The 16,799-nt window shown below is 44.2% G+C and overlaps 1 protein-coding gene across 1 annotated transcript in view; it reads left to right on the top strand.

The window, feature by feature from the left end:
• Window positions 1-1,746: 1,746 nt before the first annotated feature.
• The window catches only part of zbtb47b (zinc finger and BTB domain containing 47b), a 28,383-nt gene continuing 13,330 nt past the window's right edge, over window positions 1,747-16,799 (top strand). The window contains exon 1 of the mRNA XM_030397492.1: window positions 1,747-2,030. Within this exon, the coding sequence (XP_030253352.1) occupies window positions 2,028-2,030 (3 nt within the window). The 5' untranslated portion in view covers window positions 1,747-2,027. The remainder of the gene's footprint in view (window positions 2,031-16,799) is intronic.

Consider the following 16,799-nt stretch of genomic DNA (forward strand, 5'->3'; position numbering starts at 1 on the left):
GATGGGAATAAGATTTTCCCTCCACCCTGCAGAGCCCTCTTAACATGCAGGTGTTTAACGCGGTTCAAAATGGGATCTTTTTCGTATTTCCTCTCAGAATGTGGAGGCTTTACATCAGTTCAATGCCTGAGGTTTCATGAGGAAAAAATCATTAGCCTCCTGTCACTTTTCGGGGTAATAGATGGTTCACTTTTCTGCGAATTTCTCCTCTTCAATTTCTCCTTGTCTGAAGTGTTCAAGATATGAAATATTGAACACTTTTTTTTTTTTTGTTGCCGGTGCAATCGAAACTGCATGATTGCTTTGTTTGCATGTTCACGTACTGTAGCTGAAATTAAAGACCTCTCCGTGCTGGGTGCGTTTGAGGATTTGTGTCAGTCTGGGTTGGCAGCTCGTCTGAGTGACTGCATCCACGCTGATAATGTGGCCTCGACACCAAGTGATGAATGGGTTCTGCTCCAGCATGTGATCAATTTTTTCCCCACCTTGTTATGAGCGTATTGACTTCTGCTCCATACGGTCTGCAGGGGTGAGCAATGGCGATGAGGTCCAGGGAGCCTTCAGGGTGGTTAAAGACGAGGCCGAATCAACCGACTGATGGGAAAGTGGGCAACCACCCTGGGGCCCCCAGACCCTCAGGAGGCACGAAGGGGGTGTTCTTCTGTGGCAATTAGAGCTGAAACAATTGATCAAACGTCAGAAAATTCATACGCAACTATACTGATGAATCAATCAATCCAAGTTATTTTTCATGCAAAATTTCCACTAGTTTCAACATCAAGGGGCTTCTGTTTTCACCGGTGTCCATTTGTCTGTTTGTCAGCAGGATTACACAACAACAACTAAACTGACCTCTACAAAACGTAGATGGAGGACAGGTCAGGCCCTTTGAACTTTGGGTGATCCGGATAAAGGGACGGATCCAGGAATTTTCTCTCACTTTCTTCAACATTGCGATGTAGGTCGTCATTTTCATTAGTTTCTCTTTGAGGTGGCTGGCAGCTATGAGCGTGCACAGTTTGGTGGAGATCGTGGATACAGGTCAGTAGTTAAGTATGGTTTAAAATATGACGGGTTTGATATCGGATTCGGAATTAAAGGGGACCGTTGGGCCTTGGCGGAGGTATGCACTCTACAAAGCACCATTCTAGTAATTTCAGCTGCTGCTGTGGTTGTATGGTGAATGTATTCATTCCAAACACCCAAAAATGAATAATAACAATCAACAAATTCACATAGAATATACACAGAGTGAAAGAATCTGAGGTGGGTCAACAGGGGAGGCCCACATTTGAATTCAGCCCCGGGGCCACTCTACAGGTCAGTGTGACCCTGTTAAGACGGGTTTGTATTTCTGTTAACTTTTTTATTTGCTGGTGAGGTGATGATGTGAATGTATTTGCTCTGTTTGTGCACATGCAACCTCGGGTTTTGGCACACGGAGTAAGAAGTGATTCTTCTGACATGTGGTTCTTGAATCTGTCTTATCTGGTGTACAAACAACGAAGTTGCGATGACTTCTGCAACCTGGGAAATCAACGAACTCCCCGACCTTTGCATCTGTCTGGCCGCGTGACGTCACGCGGCTGCAAGGAGCGCACAGTGAGAGGAAGCAGCCAGGTTTTTTTTTTTTTTTTTTTTTGCGCCATATGGTTGGATGTCCTTACCGGTCCCCCCCTGTTCACGCCAGGATGAAGACACACACACAAAAAAAAAGAAAAGAAAAAAACCCAAAGAAATGCGCCGTCTCGCAACTCCACGTTTAAACAGTACCGTGTCCCTTTAAAAACGTCTGACAAAAAGCCCATATGATCCCCGAGCTCCAATCACCAATTCCTTCTGCAAAAGCAGCCTCTGCATTTTTTGTCTGTCTGTATGCTACAGCAGCACGGGGGGGAAAAAAGATTGAGGATAAGGCAAAAGCTGAAGAAATGTGACAATCGGACGGTCTTTTTCATGGCGAAGGGGAAACTGGTGCGAGGGGAGTTATTCTGGGACTCCTTCGAGCCTCGAAACGCTGGATCAAAATGGTAGGCTACAGAGGAGCGCTGCATTTTTTGTTTATTTTTTTTCCTCCTCTCTCTCCCTCTCTCTCTCTGTCCCTGTTTGATCTCTCTTGCAAAAAAAAATAAAAAAAATTTGGAGCTACTTAGCAGGCCGATCAAACTTGCCACACTTGCGCCTCGTTTTTATGCGCCCCCGGGCCCCCGGCCGGCTGTCACACACGGAGGGGGTTTTTTAGGTGCTTTGTTTCCCTCCGCGGTGAAGTTTGTAACTTGCCGACATTGCACAAGTTGGAAATCGAAGCCGCCTGAAAGAATGCGACGGCTACAATAGCTACATTGATGCGGAGAAGGAGTTAAATTCTTTCGTGTCAGGGCTTCCAGGTCGCGACGGGTGCAAATGCGCACAGGATGAGAGTGAAATCAACCTAAGCTGGCCCTTCTTCTTCTTCTTCTTCTTCTTCTTCTTCTTCTTCTTCTTCTTCTTCTTCTTCTTCTTCTTCTTCTTCTTCTTCTTCTTCATTCTCCTCCAGCAGCCAGTGCAGGACAAGTTTGCCAGGCTTTGACATTCATGCATGCATCAGGAGAGTCCTCCTTAGGGTGCTCGAGAAGGAGGAGATGTCACCCAGCATGGTCCTGATAACTTAATTTACTTCACTCTGGTCTTGTGACAGAAAGCAGAATAAAAAATAAAAAAAAAACGCTCAGCAGTCATATTTTTACTGCATGGTGTCTTGCCCGATGCATACATGGGGGTCACTCTCTTCACCCTGTCTGTGGCCGTGCATAGCTTTTGCATTTCCCAGCCGTGGTGTGTTTTTATCATGTGAGCAGACGTGGAGATGATTGCACGAGTTGTGGGAATAGAGGCAGATAGCGAGGCAGACAGTCGGCTCTGTCTCCAGGGTCATTTTAGGATGCCTCATTAGGAAAGCATGTGGAGCCTGATGCAGTGGTGGAGTAATCCCAGCGCGCGTTCACATCTGGAGGCTTGGGTTAATATCTGGGTCAGGTCAGCAGGGTTAGCCCTGGTGCTCGCTGGGTGGCTTCTGGTGGGAGCAGCAGAGAGAGAGAGGGAGGGAGGGGGAGGGTTTTTCTTTCATATTGCTGTTTTTCTTCCTTTTTGTTTGTTGTGCGTGTACGAGAATAAGCTGTGATGAACAAATTGCAAAGTGTCCTTGGCGGATGCTCCGTGCGAGCGATCAGAGATACTGTATCCTTTAGACTGTTTTTTGGTAAACATGCCCCAGATCGGGTTCTGCAATTACTTTGTTGACATCAGAAGAGGATTAGTCCCTGCCAATTTTGTCTTTTTTTTTATCAATAGCCCTCACCTGACCTAAACTTGCTTATTCGTGAGTGGGCAGGCGTACCGGGCACAGGTCCAGAGGCTCAAGGGGTCAAAGGGCCCTTGGACCAAAGCCTCATTATGAAGTGACTATTTACAAGAAGTTAACGATTTGTGTTGGGCAGCCAATAAAACGACTACAAAGAGACAGAAAAAAAAGATGCGGCGCAACCACAAAGGCCCTTTAAAATGACTCGAAATCGATGCATTATGTCTACAAAGAAATAAAAAATCTATCGCAGACGCACAACAACTACAAAGACACACAAAATGATAGAAACAGGATGCTAAATAAGTTAAGATAGGCACAAAACTACAAAATGGACAAGGATTGATGCAAAACGGCACAAGGAGACACAAAAACAACAGGTACGGCTGCAAAGAGAAAAAATTAAAGAGATGCAAAAACGACAGCGTAGAGAAGAGAGGAACACAAAATGACCACAAAAATGCTAAATAATCAAAAGTAAACAAAAGCAGCTAAAAAGAGACACAAAACTACAAACAGATCCGAAATCAGAAACAATCGATGCAAAACGAATGACATTAAAACACAAAGCGACTTCAAAGAGACGAAGAATTAGGAATAAGTGGATACAAAGTGACTAGAGAGGGAAGTACCCCGACCACAAAGAGACAAAACAACTACAAAGACAAACTACAAAGAGACAAAAACGGCCACAAAGATACAAAACAACTACAAAGACAAACTACAAAGAGACAAAATGACTACAAAGAGACAAACATCCACACAAACAAACTAAAAAAGAGACATAAAACAACTAAAAATGACACAATCACATCGGTCACATTGTCTGTCGTCGTATTTGTGTCTCTTGCTCCGGTGCAGGATGGTTTAGGGGCCTTCTACATGTCTGTGCCCGGAGGTCCATTGTCTCCGTGCCCTCGTAGGAATTATTAATAATAGACTATTTTTGTTTCTCTCTGAATTGTGGATTTGTGAAAATGTGAATCTCCCTCAGTTCCGCGCACACGTGCTCATACTGTGCACTTTGCGCTGCCTGACACTGTTTAATTTCAGCGAGCATTGTCAGGTTCCTGAGTAGCTCCTTCTCTATCCTCGCAGGGTGCTGTGAGTTTTACGTAACCGCCTATTCAGGGCATTCCTGCCCACCCTTGACTTTGAGGCTTCACTGTCTCTGGGTGCTGAGCGAGGAAACTGTCTTTAGTCCTTGTGACAAGTGCAGCCATTCCCGAGCCCGGGCAACAAACTCCAGCAGACATCTTTGGCCCCTGGTAGGAGGCCGCTCTCCTTGGAAACTCGGAGCGTACTGTAGGTGCTGCTAATTTATGCCCCTGAGATTAAGAACAGTGGACAAGGCTGAAGAGAGCAAGGTCAACCTCCCTGGGCTTATGTAAGGTTTCTTTTGTTCTTGATGGTTAAAATGGCACAAGTTTGTTTGAGGTAAGTATGTGTTTTGTTTTTTTACTCTTATAAAATAAATCCTCTTTTTTTTAATGTCTCCCAGCGGTGCCAGCCAGCCTCGCCGTCTCTTCATCTGCAGTAAACAGTTATTTAACCCCTGTGGCATTATTTAAAAAAAAAAAAAGACTTTGAACCTCGTTATCAAAAAGACCAAACAGCTTTTTTCTTTTTGTACGGCTTGATATGAGGATTTCTATTAGCCGTTCATTGTCAGACATTTAAGGATATTAAGAGTTTTTTGCAGAAAAGGGCTTTGTCTTAAGAGTTCTTATAGCTTTTAGCTGAATTCAGGCCAGAGAGAGAGACTTAGGAGGAGCTTTAAAGCAGCGATTTGCCAACCAAGGAAAGTGTTGATCCTTGATCTGATAGTCATCACAAACATTTGTTTCACGTCAAACAGGAAGGGCATCTATTTTTAGTTGAAAGAAAAGATGCACAGCTTGAAAAATCAAAAAAACCTTGAACTAAACGTTTCCATTGTTATGATGTTATACGATTTGTTATTCAATTTCTTGCAGGACTTTGAATAAGAAGACAGAAGACGCTGTTGTTACAGCACATTAAATAAGGAGCTACAGCTAGCAGCTGGTTAGCTTAGCATTGTATAATGACTGGAATCAGAGGGAATAAGCTAGCTAGCTAGCTTAGTGGAGAAGGTGACAACATGGCCACCAAAGCTCACTAATTAAGCACTTACAGCGTATTTAATGAAGAATAGGTAAAAACAGTTTGCTAGTTTATGGTGACGTTTCGGACAACTCCTTGTGGTTACAGCTCCGGGTCAAGAAATAGTCACAAAGGTGCATCATAAAGCAGCACGTTGCTGGTAGGTGGATTTTGTTGACGTTATCTTAACCCCCAGTTCTTTTCGCTAAGCTATGCTAACTCTCTGTAGCTATGTATTTAATGTTATCTTATCTGACTCTCCTCCAGAAAGCGAGTCAACACGTTACCCAAACTGTCACCATTCCTTTATAAAAGGACAGTTCATCACAAAATTTAAAAAATAATATATATGTTTCCTCTCTCGTGTAGCGCTATTAATCCATCTGGATTGTCTTGGTGGCACTCAGCTTGTGGCACTGAAAGCGCCCTATCACGACCCAGTTACTCAAACTAATCCGCAGACCTTGTTCTGAGACGCTTCATGGAAGAGGGGATAGCTAACTGAGCTAACTAACTTGGCTAGCTGACATCACAGCTCAGCCGGGGCGGAGAGGACGTCAGTAACGTTTACATCCTGCCATGCTCCTTCTGCACTGCGACACGATGTAGTTGAAGGAAAATAAGTTTCCACGTGATCTCACAACAAGGTCCACGGATCACCTTCAGTAACCTGGAAAGGAAACATTGCAGCTGAGCACCATCTATGCCCGCCATATTTTTAGAGGCCAGAAGGCAGACATGTCAACGGCCGATATCGCCAAAACTCGACAGCTCATGCCAAAACAACCTAGATGGATAAATAGCGTGACAGGTAAGAGGGAGAATAATTATTTATGATCTTGGGGTGAACTGTCCCTTTAAGCTCATATTCACTGTTCCTCTGTCGTCAATTGATTGGTTGTGGCCATAGAAAGACGATGCTCCTCCTCTACCTCTTTTCCCTCTCCGTCCTCTCTGACCTTCTCATCAAACATATCAACTGCCTACACGCACACACACACACACACACACACACACACTCACACACACAGTATTGCCACACTAGAGAGATTCCTCTGATAAGCAGCTCTTTAGAGTCTTGTGTTCGCCTCTTCTCTCTGTGTGTCATGTTATGAAAGAGATAATGAAGATATCACAGTTTCATCCTGTGTAATAGCCCTCGGGTATGTCTGCACCTGCTCGCTGCCGCACATCAGTGATCGTTCGTCTCTAATATTCCCCTTCAAAGGTGCATCTTTCACTCTTTGTGTCACGTTTGGATGAGATTCAGTCGCTAACTTGACCACGATGCCGTTGCTCGCGTCTCACAAATATAAATATCTCTTGTTTTTGCAACCCACCACACTTTATTGTGCCACAGGTATTTGGCGACACATCCCTGTGTTTACTGATGAATGCACGCACAGCGGGGCGGGTGTGTGCGCCCCGGTGTTGTGCACATGCGTGTAAGGGGCCTGGCCCTGGGAACAGTGTGTTATGACTCCAGCAGAGCGGTGGTGTGTGAAGCGTTGTAACGTGTGTGTGAGGAGGAGATGCCAGCACCACGGGCCTCTCTCTTGGCCAGGCTTCCTGACTCAGCGCTTCCTCTCCGAGCTCATTGGCCCAGACACAAACTTCCTGGCAGAGCTTCAGTGCGGACGCTCTAACCTCATCGCCGCCACCCCCTTACACCCGCCTCCAGGCAGCTCCTTTGATTATCCAACCGCTCGTCAGAGTCATCTCAACTCCAGACGACCGCCGGTTGATGTCTTCTTTCAACATCACTTCTGATTGGGCGACGCGCACACACACACACACACACACACACACTCACACACTGTCCCCGGCTTTTTACAAAAAGTGATAAAACGCTGTTGTCCGGTTTGTTCAAAGCACAAGGACTTTTGCAAATCATGCAGCTGAGGCAATCCTGCTCACGCTGTCAAATTTTAATATACTGTACGTCACCAAGATGCTGCTCATGCTGTTCTCATCCTTATTTTTGTTTGTGCATCCCAATTTCATGCTCGGGTAAACGCGTATCAGTTGTAGATTGGCTTGTCACCTGTGGTTGCATTAACATATAGATGGAAATGTATTTAAATCTTATGGTGAAAGCTGGTGGAGCTCCACCGGGGCATGGCCGGGGCCGGGGCCAGTCCGAACTGCTAGATTAGGACAGGGAGAAGCCCACAGTGTGGAGGGGGAGATTGGATGTCTCGGATTAGAGCAGCACCAACGCTGATAATATTGTCTTTATTAATTGCAGCCAGCAGTGAATGCTGTGGTTAAGAAAGTTAAATGTTTTAATGGGCTGGAGGGAATAAAATAATTAGCTAAAGTAGTGGAAAGCGAGAACTGAATAACCAGCAGCACATTTCTGAAGTAATTTAGGATTTGCCTTTTGCAATATCTGAAATGGTTCTGCCGTACACTTCACCTCAAACATCGTTCAGTTTTCATGTGTTGAGCCCTTTTTTAATTGTATAGAGTTTGTTTGACTGATTCTTCCTTTACACTGTTAAATGTTCATAAAAAACTTCAGATTAATTTGTATTATTATCATTGTCCTCATTTAAGGGACGAGGGATGGGACGATTCGACAACCTCATGTAGCGATTATCTCAAAATAATTGCAATTCATAATATCATCTAGATGATAGAATATGCTTAAAACCCTTAAAGTGGCACAAACGTCAGTCAGTTCAGCTTACATTTAGTTTAAGGATCATATATTTTTCACATCACAGATAACATCACAGTGGCAAAATAAATCAGGAAATTACAGGACCGTATGTCCGCCGTCAGTGTTTTAAGTCATATAACATATATTCTCGGTTATCCTGGTGAAGGAAATTCACCACAATCAACTTGTCCAGAGTGTTTTTTTTATCCTGAACCGTGATAAAATAACACGTTGTCCCATCCGTAAGAGTGATACTATGATGCTTCAGCATCGAACTTGGGACTTATGAAAGACGTATTTCAAAACAATTGTCAAAATCGATGGGACAGAAGTCCAGTTATCCCAACCTATCCCAGTATCCTGGGAATTATGTTCATATTGAACAATTCCCCACTGTACAATTTATATAAAATGCCATCGTTCAGTGCCAGTGATGGTTCTTTTCATTTCTAAAACCCACTGTACTGTAGAGCCCGAACAATACTAGAATTAATTATTTTGCCAAGCACCAACCTACCGACAGTCCAGTTAACGACTTGTGAATAAAATGACGATCTTTGCGGCCCAGGGGTTGGTGGAGACCCAAACAGAGCCATAAGAAGAGTAAACACTGGACTTTTATTGATCAATATGAATGCTAATTTTCGTCCAGTGTTTATGTGGGAGCCAGTGGACCTCTTGGTCTGTCCAACTGACTTTCTAAAACCCAAATATATTCAGTTTACCATCACATAGATTAGAGAAATTCAGCAAATCCTCACATGAGAAAGGGTGGAATCAGAGACCGTTTGAGGGTTTTATTTGTTTGCAAAACTTATTTAAATCATAAGCGCTCTTTAAATTTCGATTTCCCAGAGTTTCTGATAAAACAGCTTTTTTATGAACTGCTTATTTTCCACCAATCAGCATTACATGCACCACCATTTACTGGATTATATAGTCCCATAGCCTAATACCACAAGGTGTAACTATCAGCCCTAATACCATTATTATCCGATAAACAGTCCCATCCCGGTGAGTATTAAACTCCACTTTAATATGGCAGTGCGTGCGACCGTGCCGCGTGTGACCTCAGCAGTGAGCGCGCTGCCACCTGCCGCTGTGCCCTCAAAGTCCCCCCACCCTCCACCCAGTCATTGAGCATTGATTTTTATTAGCATTTTTTATCATAGTGCTGTAATGATCACCGCGGGGCTTGTTAAAAGTGAGACCTTGTCACTTGTGCTATTACCAATCTGGCTCGTCTGCTGCGGGAGCACCGTGTTTGATAACAGGATGATGTGAGTCCAGTTACACAGTTACATCCTCCCTTTTTACAACCCTCTGCACGCATCAGCGGCGTCATCACATATGCCCAAATTTCGTTATCTTCTGTTTACTGACGGCGGCAAAAATGCAGGATTACGATGCAGGTATTCGTGCATAGGTGTCCGAGGTTGCGGGCGTGTGGATGTGCCCGCGCATCCGCTACTGTATATGCTCTTTCTACCTCAAGGTCAGAGCTGGGTCTCTGTGCTGATTGGATTTAGAGAGGAGAGGAGGGCGAGCAGGCTGCAGGCAGAGGAGAAATCTTCCACTAGACACATGGACGGATTATGGGACAAGTGGCCCTTGGGCACAGACATGCAAAAGGCCCCCGTTCCCCCTAGATGAGTGCAAGACGTTCATGCTGAAAGACTGTCGCTCGTTGTTTTTTGACTTCTTTTGTTACTTAGCATCTCTCTTTGGATGTTCGTCTCTTTGTGTGGTTGCTTTGTGTTTCGCTGTCTTATTTTCACCGCTTCTGCAGTCATTTTGTTTCTCTTTGTGGTCGCTGTCTTTGTTTTTACATGGCGTCATGTTTTGCGTCTCATGATCGTTTTGTGTCTCTTTGTGGTCATTTTGTCTGTATTGTGGTTGTTGTGCGTCTTCTAGTGATTGCTTTGTGTTTCGTTATTTTTTTCACCTATTTCAAGGTCATTTTGCATCTCCGTGGTCGTTTCGCGTCTGTAATTTTGTATTTTGTTTTCTGTGGTTGTTTGGTTCCTCTTTGGTTGTTACGCTGCATCTCTTACAGGTTGCTTTGTGTTTCATTGGTGTCTTTTTCACTTCTTTTGGGGTCGTTTTGTTTCTTTTTGTGGTTTTGTTTCTATGTAGTTGTTTTGTGTTTCTTTGTGATTGCTTCGCATCTCTTCTTGGTTGCTTTGTGTTTCATTGTTGTCTTTTTTTTTTTTTTTAAAAACGCTTTTGGAGTCGATTTGCATGTCTGTGTTTTGAATTGTTTTCATTTTGCAAGCGTTAATGGGTGTTTTTGCATCTCTTTGTACTATTTTGCACATTTATACTATTTCGCACCTTTATGTAATTTTGTATCTCTGTCATTTCATTTGTATCCTAAACACATGTTGTTGAAGCTTGCTTTAGTAAACGGGGGGCTTTGGCCCAGGGGCCCCGTGAGGCTTTGGGCCCCCTCGGCTTGTACCCAGCAGTCTAACTAATCCATCCATGAGGAGACACAAACACTGGAAGCAGGGAGACAACTTGGCAGACTGCTCTCCGTCCATGCCAGTTATGCAGAGTCTGAATCCGAGACCGACAGATAACACCCCGAGGATTAGGCCATGCCATGATTCTCACCCAGAGAATCAGAATTCACTTGTCTGCCTCAGCTTCTCTGGGACTAAACCTATCTGTCGTTCTCAGCGTCAGCAGCAGGGAAGGTCTGGTGAGCACACAGAGGACACCGCGTCAGTCATTACCCTGATGACTTTTTAATGGCTGTCTGATTGGACTCCGGCAGAAATGACATGCCCTTGTCCCGTTCCGTTTGGTTGTGTTTACGCGTCACCTGACACATTTCCCACCACGCAAAGAGCGCTCTGACGTTACTCTGAGGCCAAACTTGCCGCTGTATCCGGCCGATCTCCTTGTGGAGAGTTTGTATTCGAGCCTGTCATGCTTTAACTCGCGTCTGCACCGATGATGACTCAGGGATCTGAGTGTATGTGTGCGGAGGGGAGGGCGCTGCTCTCCTACCATCTCCATGCCAGTGAGTGAGATGAGGCCTGACACAGTGCCCACTCGCCTTCCTCCGGGTGTCAGTCACGTCGAGGCCCTGCGCCGGGCCCCTCAGCAGGAGGCCTTGTTGTGAGGAGTGCTGCTGAGTGTGCTCTTTTACTGTAGGTTGAAGTTGTTCGTTGGTGGAAGTGGCAGAGCCCCCGCCTCCCCACCGGGGTGACAAGGGGGCCGAGGCATGAGATCATGGGGTTGCTGTCTTCATGACGGGTGATCTCTTTTTTGTTCCCAGTGGTCATTTACCCAGGCAGCATCGTGCATATGGACAGTTTCACATTTGGCTGGTAGCACTTATGTATAAGTTAATTTAATGAGCAGTCTGTGGTGAGATTCATGGAAGTCAGATCGCGCTGAGAGAACTGCTTCACAACACAGTGTGGAAAATTGAATTACTGTAAGCAATAACCAATCAAACCAATCGCCCTGTGTCTAATCTTTATGCTAAGCTAATTATATGACTAAGGTCAAACCTACTGTAACTCTGTTGTCTATATTAGGGTTGCTCGAATTGAGTTTCTGGTTTTCCCAAAAACCCCTGAAGTATTTGGTTTATTATAATGTGAGACAAGGACAGAAATCCTGACGTCTAAAAAGCTGGAACCCTCAAAAATGCTTTAAATATTTAATCATTAGTTAAATGTATCTTCTACTGAACATCGCTCATCAGCTAAGCGATGTCAGTTGTCGTCCAGATGAATGAATAAAGCAACTATTGACTGATGAATTAAAGTACAAAAGACATTTCATTGATTAGTCAGATGATTTATCAACAGATTTGTCAAAAAGGAAAATAAACTCTGAAATATATTGAGCTATACTAACAGATGAGGTCAAATGTATATTCCTGGCCATGGGAATAGCGGCCAGGTCTCCTGAGGCCTAAATTGATGTGATAAGATGATATGACAACCCTTGTTAAAGCCAGGGTCTTCACTATTGCTGGTACGTTTAAAAGTGTTTGTGTGCACCTTGTCTAAAGTGGGTGCACAAGCCCGACCACAAATCAAGGGTGTCAATGACGTCGAATCAATCCGGGATCTTGCGGCTTCTCGAGACTTGGATTACGCAGACGTTAATGTGGTCGTTATATGCCTTGGACAAACTGGAGCTGGTTGAGAAAAGATAAAGGAGGTGATGTGAGAGGAGTTCAGTCTGAGCTGTCCGTGTGCAGACAGAGAGAAAGCTTTAACCCCTGCAGTGTTTCCCCCCCCCCCCCGGGACTCCCTCCTGCCTGAATACAACCTGCCCTCCCTCGCACTATTGATGTGTCCATGACTCTGTGCTGTGCTCTGACATTGGCCCCCGCTAATGGCTCAGTCTGCTCGCTGGTCGGCGAGCAAACAAGACAGTCAAGGTAGATGTGGTTTAATTCCCTGCTCGTAAATCTGCCAACATACGTGCTGTGTGCCGAAGAGTTGTAACACGGTAACGTTTTAAGGGAAAAGGATGAACATTTAGGATGATCCGTTTTATTCAGGCGACTATCTGATATTCAAGCGTGCTGCAGTTACAGGCGGCCGGTTTTACAGATCGGCCTCAATAATTAAGGTTAACAGAAGAGGGAACTTTTTAAAAAGGCAGCTCTGGTCACAGCACATCCTCAGTCCGTAGCTGAGCTGCACAATGGCAGAGATTCAGACTTTACAGAGTAATAAATCTGTGCGGGCCGTCCAGTGCAAAGGTGTGGGAGAGAAAGGTCATTCTCACCAGTAAAGTCAATTTAGAAAGAGAGATTTCATTCTCGGGCTCCGTCTGGCTCAGGTCCAGTAGTCGGGGCCCGTGCCAAATGCAGGATTCAGTGGTTACTTCACGAAAAACACTTTTTCCCTGGTTGACACAGTGAGTTCTGAGCATCACTGAACATAACTTAAGCAACAAATAGTTAATTATTTCTTTTTCTCATGAATGATGCAGGCTCCTCACGGGCCGGGCAGTAATCCTGCGCATCATCTATCACAGCGCCATCAAAAGTGCATTAGTGGTAAAGTAGTTTCAAAGTTAAAAACTTAGAGTTCTAATGAAAGCATTTCCATCAGGCTGATGTTGATTAAACGCCTGATTATCTCCCCGAAATGCAACAACCTTCCGAACTTGGGCAAAGTTGTGGTCTGACACACACTTATTGGAAAAACCCATTAGATCAGTTCAACAATGGGAGAGCTCGATGTTTTTTTTTTTTTTTTTTTTCGTCAATCATGACCTTTAATCTCTTTAATGGAGTGCATCCATCAGGCCAATCATTGTCAATTTAAAAAGAAAAAAAGCTGTGAAAAATATGCATCGTCCCTCTAAATGCAATCAGGTTGGATCAGTGGTGGAAGCGGCTGCTGAAGACCATGTTACCTGAAGGAAAGCTCCAGAACGGCTGCTGAGGTCAAAAATCGACTTTTCAAGTTCTGAACGTTCTCATAAAAATGGAAATATGAATATCTGCAGTTCCATGAGAACCAGGCAAACTCTTAACGGATGAGGAGCATGTCTGGTGGTCAAAAGCTCTGAAACATCGACTAAATGGACCTTGTGGTTTCTCAGCAAGTGGTAAAAAAAAAAATACCTCGCATAATTGACAGCTTTTGCTTTTAGTAACTGCACTAAAGCTTATAAATACTGTTTGTCGTGTAACTGTAACAACACTTTTCTCACTTCCTGCTTGGTCGGTGTGTTAAACTTAAAAAAAAAAAAGAAACGCTAAAAAAAAGAGACTCTTGGTCGCACACGACACACCTCGCAGAGAAAACACCCGGTATGACCCGTCTGACCGCCCCGCCCTCCCCTCTTTGGACCCTGACTTTGCTTGCTCCTTACACTAATTTATTAGGAATTTCTGTAACACACAGTGCACAAAAAATGCAAATAAATAACACTATTATAGGATTAGAACACACGCACCCTGCCTTGTGAAACGGAAAAAGGATCCCTTCACATGATGCGTTTAGCAGATGAGTGCACAAAGGGTGCGCAGAGCTTTCGATTGAAACCTGTTTAAATGACACCTCTTGTTGGGTGCGTCAGTAATCCCCCCTGCCGCGTGTTTGTCACAGGTCAGGCCAAATATGAATAATGTATTGTGGAGACATCTGACTGAGAGGCTGGTTAAAGGTGGCGCTTCCTCTAATGACGGCAAACAAGCGCTCTCCCTGACATTTCCAAGAAAAAGGGAGGGGGAGGCGGAGCGAGGAGGGGCGAGAGATAATGACAGAGAAAGATGGAGGGAGTTGGATGCGGTTTGTAAATGCAGGGTACTCACTCAATTTGTTTGGCGACAGTGTGTGATGAAATGTGACAAGACGGCTTCATCTCTATTGCACGCCGTGACAGACACAGCAGCTGCATGGGAAATACAACAATTTGCAATTGGATTGAAGCTTTTAAAACCATCTGTTTGGAAGAGAATAAAGCAATCACTCGCTGATCGAGAGCCCTCCGTCACTCGGCGCAGCAGAGCACTGATAAACTTTTACAGCATCTTGACATCTTCACATTTTGAATATGAATTGAGGATTTTGAGGTCACGAAAAGATTTTTTTTTTGCAAGCACGTCATTCACTATTCTGTAGAGAACGTGAAATAAATAACATGTTTGGTACAGTTTTCATTTTCAGAAGAGTAAGTCGGCATCGTTTAGACGGATGAACTTTATTAGCTTGCAACCTAGCAGCTAGCTAACGTTTGCTAGATAAGCCACCTTGGTAAACGTCAGTTAGCGCCCCCCCTTTAGCCTCATGCTACTGTGGTACAGGAGTGAAATCATTTGGGAACTCATTTGGAGTCCTGCCTCACCTGTGAAAATGGTAAAATATTTTCAGTTCCACTAATGATTGAAGTGAGTGAAGCAGTGAAGTGTAATATCATGAGAATACTACAATGACCCTTTAAAGTTACTGCCGGTTCCTTCATTTTTAACCACAGGCCATTGATGTATTGAATCCATGGATGTTCGTCCTGTAGGATTTAATCCATGACTGCGTTGTCCTATTTGAATCCCAGAAGATGACGCCGATCGTTATCGCTAAAGGAGCATAACTTCCAGTCTGCAACTTATACTTGATCTGATTAAGGCTGCAGCGTTTTGCCCTTGGGCGATGTCTGTAGCCTTGCACGAAGAGAGATAACCCGATCTCCACTCCTCTCTGGCTTGGAGTCTAATTTAGTAGCTCAAAACTATGAATAAATCTAACACTCCATAATTGAATTCTTCAAACGGGCCACATTTTCAAGGTTAGGCCTAAATGCAAATCCATTTTCCAGTCTGAACAATGAAAAGTCATTTTCATTGATCTTACAGGGAAAGTATTGGGCGGCGGAGTAATAGGAAAGAACTGTTCTCAATGTAAAGAACAATGAACAGTCTTTAAAGCACGATTCGTACTAATTCACCACAGAGCTTTACATGAATACCATAAAGGATGTTGTCCCGAATCAAATTGATAATTTAATCACTTGCCTCTTTTCTCTCTCTCTCTCTCTTATTGTATTTCCCGTCCCTTGTCCTGCACTATCATCTGTAAATACCGACAACTAAGAGATGCAGAAATGTAATCACGACTCACAGCTACATCATCTCCAGCAAAGCTTGTGGGCCACAACGAGGCTCGTATCAATACTTGTCCTGTTCTGCCATCAGGAGATGCCTAGAATGATAAATCCCATTAATTGTTTGGAGGGGTAGTTAGTATTTATTCGGCATGGTTTCCCTAATTATTTCTCCCGACATGTTTTGTCTTGTGCATAATTCCCCGTTCCTCGGGGACGGTGTAGTGAGTGGGTGTGCTGAGAGAGCCGGCTAATGGGAGGGAGATGGCACTGAATACCAATGCTCTCCGACCAGTCGGTCCTCACAGAGACCAGACACAGTGTTTGTGTTTGTTGTGTGTGTGTGTGTGTGTGTGTATGGGGGGGGATTTGTGCATGGTTGCACATCGCATATGCGTGTGTGTGTGTGTGTATGTGTGTGTGCGTGTGTGTGTGTGTGTGTCTCTGTTTGTGTGTGTATGTATGTGTGTGTGTTTGCTCTGTTTGCCGCTCTGTCCCCACTCACATCCCGTCTGGATCGAAACCCTGCCCTTCCTGTGCTAAAATAAACCCACCTTGGGAAGTTGAGGACCTTGCACAGAGCGCTGAGTGTTACACCTTTTGATTTCTCACTGACTTGTATCGGGGCGGCCTGCGTGCAGTCCGTGACTTTGTGCAGTCTTAAGAGGCACAATCTAACGACTGCATTACACACACAAATGTTACAGGATTTAAATAAGCTGTTGTTAAAAGCACTTTATATTTTGAACACGAGCGTTTGGCCAGAAGCAAACAAACCAAAAAGGCATGAATAAAGATGTGGTATAAAGGTTTTTTTCTTTTCTTTTTTTTTTTTTCTTTTTAAATAACAAACTTGTTAAGAACTATGATTTATTATAACGTTTTGTTCTAAATGAATAAACAGCATCTACCAGTGCCACAGACGAGGCTGTAAATGCTCCTCTCTGGATGGGCTTCTGTGCAGCGGTCCATGGCTCCTTCTCTGATCCCTCTTCAAACACCGCTTCACCTTGAGTTTTATTTGACTCCATTCATGATCCAGTTTAAGTTATTTGGGTGAGGACTTGCACTTGTAAGAGAATA

This window comes from Sparus aurata, chromosome 19, assembly GCF_900880675.1.
Source record: "Sparus aurata chromosome 19, fSpaAur1.1, whole genome shotgun sequence".
NCBI lineage: Eukaryota > Metazoa > Chordata > Actinopteri > Spariformes > Sparidae > Sparus > Sparus aurata.